The sequence below is a fragment of the Anopheles arabiensis genome, chromosome 3 (assembly GCF_016920715.1).
Source record: "Anopheles arabiensis isolate DONGOLA chromosome 3, AaraD3, whole genome shotgun sequence".
NCBI classification, from domain to species: Eukaryota; Metazoa; Arthropoda; class Insecta; order Diptera; family Culicidae; genus Anopheles; species Anopheles arabiensis.
Window position 1 is genome coordinate 43,409,126 of NC_053518.1, and position 17,875 is coordinate 43,427,000.

A 17,875-nucleotide genomic window follows, 5' to 3' on the forward strand; every position below is an offset into this window, starting at 1 on the left:
CGTGCGCACGTTCCGACCGGTGCCGATGCGAAAGGTTGCGGATTGATGCAATAATTACTCCCGATTGCTGTGGGCTGTGGAGTGCGGTTTGATAGGATAATGATTTAATTGATTCCCGATCAGGATCAGTGAGCGGGCGAGTCGTGCGATGGGAGCTAGTGAGGAACGCCAACGGCATGGCCGCGCTATTTCCGTCAGGTTGTGATTAGCTTCGTTGTGTGATGGAAAGAAATTAAAGGAGCATTTATAAACGAAGAATATCCTTGCTGTGTGGTCGAAGCTTTTACTGACTGAAAAGGCCGTAGGGCTTTATTTCATAGCGAGACTATAAGCAATATGTAACGTGATGGAAACATGTTTCCTAGTTGTTGAGTTGGTTCAATTTTTTTTTTTAATTTTTTTTATTCTATATATATTTAGCTCAGAAGTGGCCGCTAATGGTAAATAGTCCCTTAGGGATTGGTCATATAATTATTTATTTATTTACAAGAATGGGGTCCTTTCCGTTTTAAGTTGGTAGGCTGAAATTTCAGCAGTTTTCGAGCAAATATCTAAGTGGGTATAATATACAGGTGGGCTTATCCCACGGTGTATGAATTTAGAAGGGTGATTTTTATCGCTTCTGCTTCAGAATAATGATTTTAAGAGTGTTTTGTGTATTCGTCAAGCCTCCGTAACGCTTGTTTGAACAAAAATTTTCACCCATCCTGTCAAAAAGTGATATTCACATTTGGTTATAAACCAACATCCTATGAGACCACCTGAACTACATACAATTTGATTCTGGATTCGACCCACAGATCTCTTTAATGCACCTTGGGATAAATGTAAACACCACCTTGTTTTGCCATTTTTCGAGCAGGTACTCGAATCTAATTCTAGCTTTGAGGCTAGAATAGTCTAAACTGAAAATTGCGGGCTAGTTTTGCGTGTGGTTTTGTACGGAGTGTTTACATGATTTTAGCCTCCAACTGTCAAACTCCATACAAAAAACTGACTAGAATCGTCAAGGTCCCCAATAATAAAATTAGCTGCACAGTAGTCAGAACATTTTTTAATTATTTTGTATCTTATAAATTATAGCTTAATTAGAAAAATATCATGAATACATTAAGAAAGTCACAGCAGATATTGATTAGAGCTTTCTAATATCAACACTACAGTGTTCACGTGTTATTTTGGACATATGCTCCAGGTTCAAATCTTAAACCAAATATTTAGCAAATGCAATCTATAATTATAAATTAATTAAATAAAAAAAAAGATAAACATCAAAAATGGTTTGAGGTCAAAGACTTCAAAATTGTACTAAAATGCTGATTTGATTTTCTGAGTTGTACAGATTGTTGATTTACAGGCATACAGACTTACAAAATGTCTAAACATTTGTACCAGCCTTAGAAGTGATTTGGTAGGCTATTGGATTCCTGCAAGGTCTTTGTGTTGGTACCTGCAAGGTCTGGTATGGTTTAATTTATTTCCGGATCGTCTCCCCGTATCTGTACAAGGACAGACTGTTTTTGGTCTATTTATGGAGAAACAAGTCTAAAAATATGCAGCCAGATGGCTTTTGAGGTATTATTGTTCAACGTGACGTGGAAAATTTTTAAGACAACCGTTTTTAACGCATTATTCTCAATTGAACTGTTATTTTTTATTTTATTTTTATAATTTGATTGAAAAGGACTACAAAACCATATCCTAAGCTCTCTTGCTTAGAACACAATTGTAGCATATTTAAATGTATACTTCATACCTATTTTAAGACAATGCTTGGGCACAAGCATCAAAACTCAATTTTTGCATTTGATCTGCAATAATAACCTTTGAACACCTCATTTATTACTTTGCATGTAACCCAAAACCTATTATTTCGCTTGCAGGAAGCGTGCCACAATATTTAATGGTGCCTTATTTTAAGCATCGAGCCGACTGACTGGGTGAAGGTCGTACGGTAAGGAAGTTCCATTTTTTGTAGCTTCCAAATTCATGCAGCAGTAGTGGCATTTGCGTTTACAGTATACAACCAACAACACCAAAAAATCGGGGAGCCGATGAAGAAAACGCAACAAAACCCCTTACACACATACGGTTTTGAGGTATTTCAGAACAGTTGTTCCTTTCAAAGAAAGATTAGCTTTAATCGACCCCAGCGTACGGCAAAGTTCAGTCCAGTACGTGCCATTCAAAGTTCAGTATAGAAAGTGTGTGTGCAGCCGGGGCGCTTTGGGTGCGCACCGTAGCAAATCAATCAATTCATCAACTCATCAAACTCATTTACTAATTAAAGGCATCTCCAAAACACTATTACCATCGATCCGCAAACCTCCGGACAAACCAACCGCACAGCAGCTATAATTTCCACAATTAAAAGATTCCATTGTCCTGCAGCACGCATATGTAGCTCCGTGTCCGATGCAAAACCGATGATGTATGGAATGTGTAAAACAATCAATGCCAACCCTCGAACATTGGTCGCGGAGCGGTGCTGGAACCCCTACACAACCCGCGCGACAGTGTGGAGGGCCATCGAGAGTGGATCATTAGATCTGACGTTACACGATCGGCTACCGCGATCATGATGATGACCGGTATCGTTTAGCTCGCTTAATCACGATCGCGAATGCTCATCCGGTCCCGTTGCCCTCTCCCTCCCGGCTACCGCATGCATAAGTGCACACTATCGCACTGATCCCCATCAAGGATGCAATGCTGCCGGGGAAAGGATCTTTGATCGGTGACGGTGACGATACTGCCACCTCGCACCCCACGCCAAGGTCCGTACGCATCCAAACGTACTTTATGTGCCTTTATGTGCACGTATCGCCTTGAACGCCCGGGAAGAGAGCTCCCTTTTTTTTGAAACCAAAGAGTTGAAGACTTTGCACTACCGATCTGGACGAGTGTTAGAATGCTAGTAGCTTCTTCTTTGCTTCGGTTCGAGTGCCCGCTCCGCTCCCGGCGACACTCTGCAACGGCCCACCAAAGTGGATGGCAAGTGACGGCGTACCCTTGGAGATGCGTTCCGTTGGCAAACAAATCGACCCGCTACGGTGCTCGGGCTCGACATTCTGTGGTCTAGCATTTTGCACAGCTCGGCTACCCCCGCCCTCACAAGAGCATCTGCACCCTTGCGTACGCAGCCGCACACACCACGCAAAAGGGATGTTTTGTTTCGAGCGATTTTGTTCGACGAGCATTAATAAGATCACCTTGGCGATCTCGGTGCCGTGTGCATGTGTGCACGGTGTTATTACAAAACACAACCGCGAACGTCAGGGCAACGGGTGGTGAATGATGAGAGGAACTGACTCCAGGTGCACTACTGTCACTTTAGCAAACGGTACACGGGGTTTTAAACTGTCGTAGAGCAGCGCTTGGTGCTTGCGAATGGCGCGTGGTGACCTTGGCTCTGAAAACCGAAAGACCAAAGGTTGGTGAGATTATAGGGTTGCTCTGGCTTTGCACCGAATGCCGGTGGCTTCTTCCAAAAGCCGCGAACCGTATGCACAAATATAGCCGTGCCAAAGTTCAGTGCTAGAACGACGAAAAGGGAGCAATCATGGATTCGAAAATAGAAGGAAAAAAACAACTAAACATCACACAAAAAACGCAACCACAAATGCATCGGCTGCTGCTGTACTAGTAGTAGCAGTGGTAACCACATCATGGCTCATCTTCGGGGCGGAACTGGAGCGTTCGCGATGAAGATAGAACTAATTTTAGCAAATTGAAGCAAATCAGTTTCATGCCTGACACCAAATCATCAAAACGAATGATTTGACATTTGGGGTGGCTTTGGGAACGTTTTGGGGAGGCTGTCAGCGGGTTGGATGTACAGAAAAAGGTCGACATTTGATTGATCCGTAGAGCTGTCGCTGATGCGTCGCCGGTATGCTGGAGCACTTTAGTAGTCGTGGCTGACGTTGGGGCAAGTATTTTTGCTGCGCACGATTCGGATGGGGATGATTTTTGCTAGGATGTGTATTGACTTTCATCGGGTAAAAGCTGCCGCAGCAAGAAACAAAAGAAGACTGTTGATTTGAATCGTAAATCGATGCGTTAGTGCTCCATATCGGGGAACATATCAGGACACGATAATGGGGCGTAAATCCATTCAATTTAAGACATTCAAGATTCGTAAATGTATTATTCAGTCTTACGGCTTTTGCATGCTTAACATCATTATTACTATTATTTTTATTTTTATTCTTTTATGACTTTTAGATCAACTTCGTTTTCTGAATATATGAATCTATGAAGTATCATCTATGATTGCGAGACAGTCCCGAGTCTGCTAGATGCCCGTCTTTGGTTCTAGCTTCGTATGGACCGTGTCCCCGTGTAGCAAGGACTGACTATCCGACTGCATGGTGCTAAATAAGTCTCGAAAGCTTTTATAGCCCTTCATGACCACGTAGGTCGTTACACCAAAAAGAAGAACTACGTCTATGAAATCTGACTCTGACTTTGGATTGGTCACAATCCGGCATTTTGTTCGTAAGATTCCGCTTGACAGAAGACCCGGTAGTCCGTTTGAAAATCGTATCATCTCCTACTTCACTATACAGCATCGATTCCCGTCGTCTGTGTTCTTCTGAAATAAAATGAAACTATCTGGTCACAATCCTTTTTGGGACAGCATGAACATACTACAGCTTTACACTAAAAAATAGAAGAAGAATATCATACATTCTTATAACCGCGTCACACGAAGCATGAACTTTTTCGTAAATTTTAAGTTTGATCAAATTATCTGTTAAAAGTGTACGCTTCCTGTGGCGGCGTTTTTGGCGGGTCAATATTGCTAGTGCGTAAACTTGCTCTCAAATTTACTGTAGTTGTTCTTGTTGGCCCTCCCGCGGGTAATTTTAACCTGTCACCAATATTGTCTAAATATATTTCGATTTTTGTTTACCGTTGAGGGTAAGTTCGTCTTTAAAAAGGTTCGCGCTCACAGTATCCGCGAAAATTTCTCCCATGCGGACCTGAAATCTTTTTGATGGAAAGTTTACACCTGGGATGACAGATTATGCGTAAGTTTTTTGAGTTTACGCTGCGTGTGACGTGAGTACAGGATCTCCAACCTTAAAAAGAATATCGTGAATCATCGCTTCTGTTCTTGGTGTTAGACGGTCTTGACGTTAGATATAGCTAATAGAGAACTATGAAACTGAAATGATGATAAAAACTAAAAATGAACTAAAACCTACCAAATATGATCGCTTCAAAAAGTAAATAGCGTTCCCAAGCCCACTGACATTAGACTTTCAGCCATATCTCAACAAAATACTACTCCCTTTCCAATAGAAAGATAAAATGTCAATTGAGCAGGCGCAATCGCATCCCCCAATCTCGCAGCATCAATTGAATTTTGGGGCGGTTGAGCAACAATAAAACGGCTGTGGTAGGCTTTCGCCTCTTAGCTTACTATCTCTTTTTATTTCACAGCACCGCACGCTGACAAACACTTGCCATTTGTGGCGGTTTCCTTACCGCATTGTCGAGCGCTCGTAAACTCATCGCACTCTGTCGGCACAAATTAAGCAAGCTTCTTCACGCACTATAGACAGCGCATTCACCGGCCAGTGCAGTCGTCCCACCAGCTTTGTAATTACTTCATCGTTGGCTTAAATGGTTCGACAATCGACAATGCTGAAAATTCTTGACCGTCTGCTTGTGGCTTGTGCAAGGATATATTTAGCACCGAAATTACACCTCGCCCTGTAAAAGTGACGGTGCATTCCAGAGGTGACAGCATGAAATGTGAGCTGACATCGAATCATCTCTACGGATCGCCTTCATACAACACCGGTAAGGGTGTTCGTCTCGTTACCGTGCGCCATATGTGACATCTGCAATTACCGCATATGATTTCAACCGGTGGCTTTTGGGACAGATAGTGCGCTGGGTTGCCTTGTGGACCCATGTTATCATAAGGAGTGAAGGGAAGCTGATCGTGAAACCATTTTAATGCGGTCGATGCGCATCCATAAGATACAAGCAAGGCAAATTTTTGGTACATAAATTTCATCCCCCTCTCCCATTTGCTGGTCCCCTTTGTTCGGCTTTGCCTCAAAGCGCCGAACGTACCATCGGCTCTTCCAACCGACCGTCACTGGCTTTGCAAATTTGTAATCTTCGATTCGGTGTGACTTCCATAGATAAATTTAAGCTCATCCTACTTGGCTGTGCTTTGACACGGCTAGGGAAGGGACGCGACGATCGTGTTCTTGCACGACGGTTCTCTTGCAAACGACAGAAACACACGACACGATCTCGCGCTGAGCCACACTCGTGATGATGATTGTCCCGGCCCGGTCGGTGATTAGCCCGATGATCGCGACGCGGTTTTCCACATCACTACAATGTTTGCCGCGCTAATGTGATGATGTGAGGTGCGGATGCGGCAAAGAACGAATCGAAGTCGAAACGCGACATTAAGAATTCGATCTCGTGTTTGTCGCACGTTTTACTCGCTGACTCATCGATGCGCGATCGTTACGAGAGCCCTGGGAAGCAGGTGCTTGAACCGTAAAGGGCAAACCGGAACTGCTTATGTTTCTAACTTATGCTTTGAAAAACGATGCCAGTGTAATTGGGTGCAATGTGAGGGCCCTGGGTATGATGCATTAGGGGAAGAGCAGGGCAACACGTGGCGAATAGTTTATGGCTTGTTTGGGCATCATGTCGTTTGCATTGCTCATTGAACATTGATCCAATCGTTTTGCTGGAATTTTTTTATTCTAAAATTGCTAGCGAATTAAAAAAAGGAAATACTTTTGTCGCAACACCAACAAACAACCTTTGTCGTTGAGCTTATTGCATAAGTTTAACGTCATTTTGATGTGAAAAGTATTACTACGAAATCAATTATTAGTAATAAATGATTAAGAAAAAGCTTAGCTGAAATAGTAAAATAAGTAATCAACATTAATGATAGGCTGAATTAAACATTTATATGTAATTTAAAACAGTCTATTTTGAAGTTATTGTGACGATAATTAGGGATAACATTTTCACGCTAACTTAGTTGAAAGTTCTGAAATGAGAGGCTTCACGGATTTTTGTAATGAGACAGCCATGTGTTATGATAGACTAAATTTTCAAAAATAAGTTCCAAACACCTGCTTAAACCGTTTTCATTTGGCAAAAAGCTTTGCAAAAGCTTTGAAAACACTTTCATGCGGTATTTTACTCTGTGCTAAAGCTTGTTCAGTATGCAACCCGCATACACTATCACAATGGTATGCTACGAGGTCATGGTTTGGATTAGATTGCAGCATAGTAGTCTGAAGTTTACTTGCACGTGGCCAAAAAAAAAAACAAAATTATATTGAAACATAATAAACAGCCTGGCAAAAACACCGTTTCCCATGGCTACGTTAAATCGAGCAGAGTTTTATTTATTTATTTATTTATTTATTTATTTATTAAGTATCTTGCAAAGATTTGCTAGGACACGTACTTATATAATAAATCCTAAATTCATCTACAAAACTTAACTACAGCGCTATCAATAAGGAAACGAGAGACAATTGGTTTTAAACTGAGCTGTACTAATATTGAAGTCGAAGAATCTTTGGTATTTGTTGAAGCTATGTATCATTTGGTTAATAGGCGCATTGCAGGAATGTGCAGATCTTGAGAACGTAGGTCTTAACAGCTCACGTATCCTGAGAGGTCGTTCAGGAGCATAAAGATTCAACTTTTCAAGCAGGTAGGGAGAGTCTATGTCCCCACTGATTAACTTCGCGACAAAAGTAGCTTGCAATGCCCGACGTCTATGTTCTAAGGTTTGCAGACCAAGAAGCATGCACCGTGACAGGTAATCTAAATGTTGTGATGAAGCCCATTGTAATCGGTGTATTGCTATTCTGGAGAATCTTTTTTGTATGCTTTCTATCCTAGCCGTCCACACGTGACAGTATGGGGAGAAAAGAACTGAATTAGACTCTAGGATGGAACGTACTAATGCGGTATATAATGCTTTCAGACACATTGGATCTTTTATCTCAAGAGTTTGCCTGATTACAAATCCTAACATCCTATTGGCCTTGCTAATAATAGAGTGGTAATGCTCGCGAAAGGATAGTGATGAATCAAGGATCACACCAAGATCCCTAACTGATGACACGCGAGACAAATTGTAATTGTGCAATGAGTAACAAAAGTTTAAAGGGTTTCGTTTCCTGCTGAATGTAATCGCGCTGCATTTATCCACACAGAGGCTTAGTTGGTTTGCCACACACCAATTGCTGAATAGGTTGAGATTGTTCTGGAGCGCGAAACAGTCATCGATTGACCTGATAACTGAAAAAAGTTTAATATCATCAGCATAAAGCAGTACAGAATGTTTTGGGAGAATAAGAGTCACGTCGTTTATGTAGAGTGTAAATAATAGCGGCCCCAAGTTGCTGCCTTGGGGAACTCCCGAAGTATTTGTGAACGGTTGCGAAAAGATGTTATCTATTCTTACAGAATACATTCTGTCCGTCAGATATGATTTTAACCAATCGATGACAAGAGGTGAAATACCAAGCTGTGCGAGTTTTGCTAGAAGGATGTTGTGATTGATGCTATCAAACGCAGCTTGGAAATCAGTGTACACTGTATCCATTTGATATTCCGATTCAAACGATGTATGACATTCCGAAACGAACTGAGCTAAGTTGGTAGTTACGGATCGTTTAGGTACGAAACCATGTTGATTAACAGATATGTAATTGATACATGACATAACTAAGACGTCGTAGATCATTATTTCCAAGATTTTTGCAAACGTGCATAGAGATGTTATACCACGATAGTTTTTTGCATCATTCTTAGGTTCTCTTTTAAGGATAGGTGTCATCCATGAAAATTTCCACGGCTCAGGAAAAATTCCCATTTTAAGCGATGCAGTAAAAACAGTCTCTAGAGGAGCGCGCAAAGCATCAGCGCACTTTTTCGCTACGATGGTCGGTATCCCATCGGGCCCCGGATTATATGAAGTTTTCAGTCGATCGATGGCTTTACAGATGATATCACCGTTAATCTCGAAATCATTTAGCGAAACACAGAAAGCGTCAGAAGGTGTGTATTCCAAAGCAGCCTCAAGCAGCGATGAAGTAGTAGTATCATCAGAATAAACGCTTTTGAATTTTTCAGCGAATAGTTGACATATGTCGTAGCGATTATCTGCATGTTTATCGTTCCAAACAAGATGATTAGGTGCGCCGCTGTCCCTTCGTTTATTGTGCATGAATTGCCAGAATAATGTTGGACAATCGATGAACTGTGATTGTAGATTTTGTATGTAATCATTGTAGAGCAGTTTGTTCACTTGTCTAAAATGGCTGGTAATGGTATTTAGCCAGAGCTTGTCTGATGGCAAACGGGTGCGTTTATATCGGCGCTTGGCTCTATTTTTAGACCGTCTTATATTATTTAATATCCTGTTACTCCATGGAGGTCCACGTTTTCTTGATGCTGTCTTTAAGGGACAACATTCAGCGAATATACTTATTAGTTTATCAGTGAAGGAACGAATAGCGGTATTCAGATCATAGTTGGTGGTGCAGTCGGGATTGCAGAAGGACCAATCTACATCGCGCAGCATAGCATCCATTTTAGCGAAGTCGGCTTTGCGGAAATTAAAGCTCATGAGTGTATTAGCGTTGTCCGAGACAGGATCGTTTATGTTAGTGCGATACGATTTGAATTCCGCAATTAAACATGGATGATACACATCAGTATTTATTAGCCAATCTTGTGTAGATTGGATCTGCATCCCTTCCTTCACAATATTGTCGTCAGCAAAAATGAGGTCTAGTACATTGTTTTTGATATTTTTAATAAAGTTGACTTGTGTCATGCCTGCATAGTTCATTTCATCCAGCAGATCCCCGCAAACGGTGGAAATTAGAGATCCAGAAAAATCGAGCATTGGTAGCCCGCTGTCTGATAACTTCCATGCAAGATTAGGTTGGTTAAAATCTCCCAATATTAATAATCGATCGTGTGGGTGCGCTTCTCTGACGTTCCGCACGGCTGAGCATAGAGCATTCATTACATGTGTGTTATTAGATTTATCTGGAGGTATGTATATGGCTCCAATAGTGTGGGCAGTGTTCATGTTTGTAATACGAATGAACACGGTTTCAATAGAAGGGTCAGAAGAGAACATTTGACTCACCCATTTTGATAGTACTGCGATTAGAACCCCTCCTCCTTTAATCTTTTTGCTATTTGCAGAATTTCGATCATTTCGGAAGACTGTATACCGGTTGTCAAAAAGTTGACCGGAATAAATTGAACTGTCCAGCCAAGTTTCCGTTAGTACAATAATGTCATAGTCGCATACTGATGAAGCAGCAAAAAAATCACTGAGTTTTGATCGGAGCCCATGCACGTTCTGATAATATACTTTTAAGTTATCATAATCAATTTCATTGTTATTATTATTATTATCGGATCGTAAAATATTAACATGGTCGTGTGAGCTTACCGGATCATCTGGCTGCGCAATTCGTATCGTTGTGTTGGAGGGGATGGGGACAGAAGTTGCGGCGGAGATGTCAACAGAATCGGTGAGCATGGTTCTATGATCGCTGAAGAGTGTAGCGGTAAAGTTTCCGTTGTTGTCGTTAGCGGCAGGTGCAGTAACGGGCCGTTGAAAGTTTGCCTCATGCGAGCACGGGATTGGGACGACGGTGCATTCTCGTTTTTTGGATTGCCATGGGAAATAAATCTTTTGTATACCATGCCTCGCGGCCAAGTGCTGGGTTCTAACGCTAGATTCAAAAGCGATATAGGTACACCGATTTTGAATGAGATGAACTTGAGTTCATAAGACATGTTGTGTGGTCGAATCTTATAAATCAAAATATCGGTAGTACCCAGTTGTTTTGATATCAGTTCACGCATATCATTTATTGTTGTGCTGGGATCAACTCTCGTAACAAAAAGCCAGAATTTGGTTTCTGTGTTAGGAATGAACTTGACCTCTACAGGTATATCAGATGTACCATGCTTTAATTCAGTGTTAGATGTGCAATTTGGAAGAATCGTTTGTTTATCTGTACAGGATGGTAGTATGAGAGAACGAGAACGGGTTTTTTCTATCCTTGTTTTCAACGAATCTACCGCAGAATGTTGCATACTTGCGGGCGGTATAACTGCTATCGATGGTATGTCGACTAAGCTGGGATGCTGAGCGGACTGTGCACTAGTGTTAGTGAGCGAATTTGCTTGGTTGTACACTCGAGGTGGTGATGAAATTGTGTTTGTGATTGTGGTGTTTAAATTGTCACTTAAAACTTGATTTGGACGATTTTCACTACATTGAACTATGTTTTGCTTTTGTAGATCAGTGGGACAACCTGATGAATTAGACGAATTGGTATTTGATTGTAGCGCCGTAATAATGTCGGTGTATATGTGATCACTGAATCGCTTGTCTACTTCTTTTACTATGTCTTCTTTGAAGGTTTGTAGGAGTTGGGCTATTGCACTAATACAGGTAGATTTGCTTTCACGGCACTGTGTGCATATCCATCTGAGACCGCTGTTGCCGAACAATTCTTTACTACATGCATTCGTAATGTTAAGGCACCTTGGATGAAAAGCAACTTTACATGTAGACAACTCCGAATTACCACAACATTTTATGCTTTCACCAGCAATGAGGAGTAAACACTTTTTGCATGTGTCACTCATGATTGAGTATTTTATTTTATATCACTGGCTGGTGTGAGTGAGACAATGGTGTTGGCGTACACGATGAGCTGACTTGCAGATAATTATGCGTCTTAGTGTGCGTAATGCAACTGGATGTCTGATGTCCGCTGGCCAAATATGCGATCAGAGAATGCAATATCAGCTGATGAAATTTCGTTTAAGCGGGATGCTGCAATATCACCGGTATCGGTATGTACAAGAGCGGCAAGAGCGGCGCTTAAATTATTTGAAGCCAGTTCACAATCACAGAGAAACTACGAAGTTCAACCGAAAAAACTGGAGAAGTACGGAGCGCAAACTAAGCACTTGTTGTTCCATCGACGATCGATGAGTAATTTCAATCTTTTTCGTGCAATTTTAAACTGTGTGTGCTGGATGGTACGAATCTTTGCTTGTAATATTTTGACACGTGCAAAGAAAAACTTCTGTTTGCTTTTTATATTTAAATTTAATTTTGAGATCCCTGTGCATAGGAGAACACATGTTTCAGGGATGTAAGTGATTAAAAAACAGCGAACACAAATATAATTGCGTGCATGTAGACAAAATTGCCATTTTCTAATTTTACAAAAGATGGAAATGATGGAAAGATGGAATTCTAATTTTTGTCATGGAAATGCTCAAAATATCGTGAATCTTTTTTTTACCATGAAAGGGGTTGTCATCCTACAGTCAATCCATGCAAAGGCACCTAATAATTGATCACCAAAATAAATGTATAAACATGTTTGTAAATCCCAATTAATTTTTTATTATTACGGCAAAAACTGGACAAGACGAACTATAGTTAAAACAGTTCGATCCTTATGCAAATAAAACGATAAGTAATACTTTTTTATTGATATTGGCATTCCCATTTATATATTTAGCCACTGGCTGCAATGAGCTTTGATACCTATATTCTTAATTGCTTATTCCAGTCATATCCAAAAAACAAAATGATTCTAGTCAAGAAGAGCTACGTAAAATTTTCTAAAGTTATTTAAAGATAATATTTAAACAAATATCATTGCCTAAAGCGTTAACAAAATCTAATCATACTGTACAGTGGGTGTTTAGAGCCTAACTGGTCTATAAGGAGGTATTTATAAAAAGTTAACTTAAGCTTGTATATTCATTATTGTACTAATTGGTCTACACGGAAGTATTTATAAAAGGTAAAATTAAACTTATACATTTATTTGTTTTTAAGCATCAATTTCATGCATGTACTTATTTGGCAAATTTATTTTATTTACTTCGTGAATTGTTCTGGTATATTTTCTTTTCTCGCTGGATTAATTTATATGCTTGAGGGAATTTTATAGTTTGATTAATCTAGTCTATGTCATCATAATTTGAACATATCATGATGGTTATGTGACATGTAGTACGATTTATGTCATCTTATTGCAAAGGTCCTAAAGCAAAAAATAAAATAAATTATTAAAATTTAATTTTTAATTATAATTTATTTACTAAAATAAATAATTTAGGTACTTTTATTTTGGTGTTAGTGCATTAAACGGGTTTTTTTAGTAGTTAGTAAGTTCTTAACTACGTTGGATATTTCGTTAAACGGAGTTTATGGTTTTCTGAACATGGTTTCTAGGATCATTTAAAGTACATTGCGCCAAATCCAAGAAATAGATAAAGAAGGCAAAGTTGACGCTAACAACGAATGGAAAAAGGGAGAGCGCAATCTAGAGCGTAAGGTGCTTTTGAGAACGTTGATGAGAAAAAAGTAAGCGACTTCAATAAAAAAAAACTAGAAAAATACATAAAAACAAAGAAAAACACAATTATATTCAATGATAAGATACTACCAGTTCAAAAAGGTTATTATATAAAAGTCTCATCAAACTAATAAAAAGCAGAACATTACGAACATTGAGAACAATTGATAATTATACGATAAATTGTAAATTGAACACGAAGAAGAAATGTTCTTACAGTATAACATTTCTTAGTTTTTGTAACATTAGAAATTAACTATTAATCGTAGTTCCACAATCTTGAGTTAAGCGAACTTTTCTCAATAAATGAAACTTTTTTTAAAGTTTTAGTTGATTTTACTAGAATTGTACAGAATTTTTTTTGGCAAATTAAGATTTACGGTTTCGTATTGCATCGTAGAAGTTTCATAAACACACAATCTGGTTTCAAAAGAGCCGATCGAGGTCTTGCTTATTTCAGTAAGCCAAATAATCCAAAGATAATGATCACTATTTATCCTGCCTTTAGCAATTGTAACTTAAAAGAATTCCATCCAATTTGGCCTGTATATCTTTGGGTGTTCACGGATGATACAGAATACATCAATACTCAAACATACCGCAGATGGAATTCTCGTATAAAATTAATAAATCATAAATAACTAAAAGAACCATACTAAACATATATTCAAAAGAATCATTGTTCTTTATTTGCTTTCACTACAACAATCTACAATCTATGTACAAACAAAGATATAACACGATGAGTTGGTTCCGGAAGTCTTGACAGTATATTCCAAGAGTGACATTGATGATAGTGAAGATCGCTGAGCTAGTTGTCTGTCGCGTGTTGTTCATCCATTGCAGAGCAGAATCTCCCCCGTCGATCCGGTGTAGCAAAACGTACGGATTAAAACGGCGTGTAATATCTTGAATTAAAAACGAAACAACATGCAATTAATGACACATCAGACAACTCGTTCCGGCGCAATCTTCCTCCTCCCGATCTACTGCTTCCAATCGGTTGCTAATGTGTGGAAAAGCAATTACAATGTGTCAAACATGCATGTCGTGTGCGGTGGATGTAACATAAACCCGAAGCAAGCACCCTGCGTTACGATCATCATCAATTCATCTGCACAAAACACAGACGAGGGAAGAGATGCAGGGAAGGTGGCAAACAAACAAACAGTTTACATTGTTTCTTAATCAATCGACGATGACGCGGTTTTGCCTGTTCTCTTCACCAGATCATGGTTTGGAAGATCTCGGTTTCTACTCCCTTCGCGTCTGTTTCGGAAACGAGCCCGAAATCAATTTGCATATTAATTGCGCATTTTAGCGAGGCGATGCTATTCGCAACCCACCGAGCTGCACAGTGTACGTACGGGGAGGCAGCGATCCCATACGGAATCACAGTGAAAAGAGATTTACAACTTCGTACTCGTTCGGCGTATCGCACGAATGCATCGTGTAGTTTACGACTGAATGGACAGATTGCATCCTCCAACACGATGGAAAAGCTTCAGTCGGTGCAACAGGAAGAGCAGGGAGTGCGCGGTGGAGTTCGTGTGTGAGATTTGTTAGACGATCGCGTTCCACCATCCCCTCCCCTTTTGTCTGTCGTTCTGCACAAGCACGTCGCTATGCGTGGAATCTGTCTCCATTGTTTGCTTGAGGTAAGCAGAAGAGAAGGCTTCGTTCTACGATTCTTCCGGTGTAATGAATGGTGCAATAACACAGACTGTGTCGAAGCACTTTACCTATACTATAACATATGTGGTGATGCTGTGTACCTGTCACACCGAGACGATCGACGGTCGACAATAAGGATTTTTTGGGGTCAGTCAAATGAGGATAATGTTGCGCTCGCGTCCGGTGTCTTAACCGTATCGGTTGTAATTGTGTCCACTGGCCGACGGAACGTGACCGGCCTGGTGGAAGCGGGGCTGGTTGTAAGCGGCATTGAACTGGGCCGAAACCGGTTGCGTCTGGGCGATCAGAGCAAGCGATTTCTGGATTGCCTCCGGGATCGGTGGTGGTGTGGGCAGATGAGCACCTTCCGCACGGAAACCTAGAGTAAGAGTGAGGGAAAAGTTATTGGCCGCATTAGCGAACGAGTGGGAATGGCTTATGGCCTTGGCAGGTGTGGCGCAAGTTGCGTAAGAAGGGTAAGACGAGTCCGTACCGTTCTCATCTGCAATGTAGGTCACCGTAATCAGCTGACCCTCGGGAGAGGTGTACGAGTACGAACCCTGCACGGCCTGTGCCTCCAGGTCCTTACGGCCGGCATTTTTCAAATATCCCTGTGCCTGCTGCTGCTGTCCGTCGCCGGTCGTATACGCGTACGAATAGCTGCCATCGTACGAAACGTCATTGCTGTAGGAGGTAATTGGTACGAAGGGACGGATTGCGTTCGGGAACGGTTGCTGCGAGCATTAAATGTCAATCGTTAGTTTAGTGTTTATTAATTTAGTGTTATAATCGATCGGTGGGTGAGAGAAGAAAATAGTACTTTAAAGCATTAGATATTTTACAAAAATTAAGCAATACGGCTTTTTGGACCGATCCTCTTAAATAAACTTGTCAACATCAACGATGCTTATTTTAGTATTGCACCATTTGTTGAAAAAAGGCTTATGAACAAGACCTAAAAGCTTTCATAAAATAATGCTAAAAAGCACCCGTCAAGTTCCGTTTTTAATTAAATAATAAACAACCTAATTTTCTTAAATACAGCATATTAATTAGCTCAAATAATCGTTAATTGTGTACATGTATATTTAAAAAATACTTAAATTTCTGGTATTGATACATTGAAAAAAGTAGGTATTGATACATTGAAAAAAGATTCATCTTTCACATTAACATATTTTTTTTCATCCAGACGCAACGAATATCAATAATAGCAATATCAACAGATTGTAACATAAGTTCATTTTTAAGCTTGAGTTTCATATTATTTCATACATTTCATTTTCAAACATCTTATTTCTCTAGAATATTGCCAAAGTATACTGCATTTTCAAAACAAATATTCTGAATCCTAAAATGTGCTCCGTCGTTACCATTAAATATGTCCAAATAAAGTATTGTGGGTTCTTAAAATGTACATTATCTTACCTGTAATCTTTGGCTAAACTGAGTTGGGTTATGCGGGGGCAGCAACGGTGCACGTAAGGCTTGCGGCTGATGCTGGTGTGCAAAATGGTTCTGCGATTGGTGCTGTTGCTGCTGCTGATGCTGGTGCTGCTGGTGCTGCTGGTGCTGTTGCTGCTGGTACTGCTGGTGCTGATTAGTCAGCCGATGGCCAACGGACGTATTACGCACTCCCGTATTCTTGTTGTAGCTAGAGTGCGCGTACTGATTCTGGGGTTTGGCGGTAGCACCACACGCCACGATCACAAGCACCAACGCGCACTGCTAGAACGAAAGCGAACGCTGTGAAACACTTGCCTTTTTATTTATCTGTCACTATCAATTTACCGTAAAGGAGAAACTAGTCATTTTGATGCTGTTTCTTCAACTTGATTTTGGCTTGATTTTTTATTCGAAACAATAAGCTTTTCTACTCGCTGAGCACTACTGAAACACGTCAAACTACTGATTTCACACACCCGGTTCCCACCATTCAGCCTATCAAGTAAGCAGCATGGAGCACGAGCCGATCAATAATCTGCACTATCCAAACACCGACGACAAACTATTAGCGATGTTGCCCTCGGCAATTTTATTTATACAACCCATGCCGACCCAACCGGAGCCCTCGCTGTAGCTTCAGCCCGAAGACAGGTGTTCGTGGTGGACCACCCCCGAAAAAAAGTGAATCAAATAAATAAAGCAACAAACAGCAACACAAAAAATGGCTACACTACACGCAAAATGCGGTTCACTAATCACAATACCGCCACGATCGCAGGTGCGCAGCGGTACGAATAGAACGTCCCAAGAGGCGATGCACGGTGAAAGAGAGCGCAAGAGTGAACGGTACGAGAACAATCAGAATGATAGCGTAAGATCGCGACAGGGCGATAGGGCAGATCGTGAAAGGAAAAGCGAGATCCCCGAAAAAAAAATCGACCCTCTTCGCCCCACCCAGCAACCTACGTAGAACGCATCCGAGGTGGTTGAGATGGGTTGAGGGCGAGGTGAACCCCCATCACTCGCTGTTAGGGTGTTCATTTGAATGCCATTATGATCCGTCTGTACCTTACCGGGCCTTTCCATTCAGGCTGAGATTAATGAATTTGCACCTCGTTGAAGGTATGAGATGGCGAAGGTGCAGCAAAAAAAATAGAACGATCAAGCACGCTCTACAGTGTGGTACAAAAGTGATACAAATGTAGTACATAATATTCACTTACAATGTAAATATTTCCAATTATAATTTGTTGCCCTATTTAAATGTATATTATACTCATTATTAATATAAATATTACTACTATTATTTTTGTTATTAT

At 40.6% G+C, this 17,875-nt stretch overlaps 1 protein-coding gene across 2 annotated transcripts; it reads right to left on the minus strand.

Annotated features, from left to right (window-relative positions):
• Nucleotides 1-14,098: 14,098 nt before the first annotated feature.
• Nucleotides 14,099-17,393, minus strand: LOC120904424 (endocuticle structural glycoprotein SgAbd-1-like). 2 transcript variants are annotated; one of them, XM_040314385.1, is made up of 5 exons: nucleotides 16,902-17,393; nucleotides 16,539-16,838; nucleotides 15,604-15,844; nucleotides 15,212-15,489; nucleotides 14,099-14,344 (listed from the first exon to the last, which is right to left on the minus strand). In XM_040314385.1, the coding sequence occupies exons 1-4, from the start codon at nucleotides 16,920-16,922 to the stop codon at nucleotides 15,299-15,301; spliced, it is 753 nt and encodes a 250-aa protein (XP_040170319.1). In that variant the 5' UTR covers nucleotides 16,923-17,393; the 3' UTR covers nucleotides 14,099-14,344; nucleotides 15,212-15,298. The 2 variants fall into 2 exon arrangements, with proteins under 2 accessions (XP_040170319.1, XP_040170321.1); XM_040314387.1 differs by having other exon boundaries at nucleotides 16,539-16,835; nucleotides 16,902-17,378.
• Nucleotides 17,394-17,875: the final 482 nt, after the last annotated feature.

What these genes read in the sequence shown, in the direction of transcription:
- LOC120904424 (XM_040314385.1), bottom strand. Translation starts at nt 16,922, where the DNA reads ATGACTAGTTTCTCCTTTACG. An exon ending in TGACTAGTTTCTCCTTTACG is followed by an intron (nt 16,839 to 16,901) that starts GTAAATTGATAG and finishes CTTTCGTTCTAG; the next exon opens with CAGTGCGCGTTGGTGCTTGT. An exon ending in CTACATTGCAGATGAGAACG is followed by an intron (nt 15,490 to 15,603) that starts GTACGGACTCGT and finishes CTCTTACTCTAG; the next exon opens with GTTTCCGTGCGGAAGGTGCT.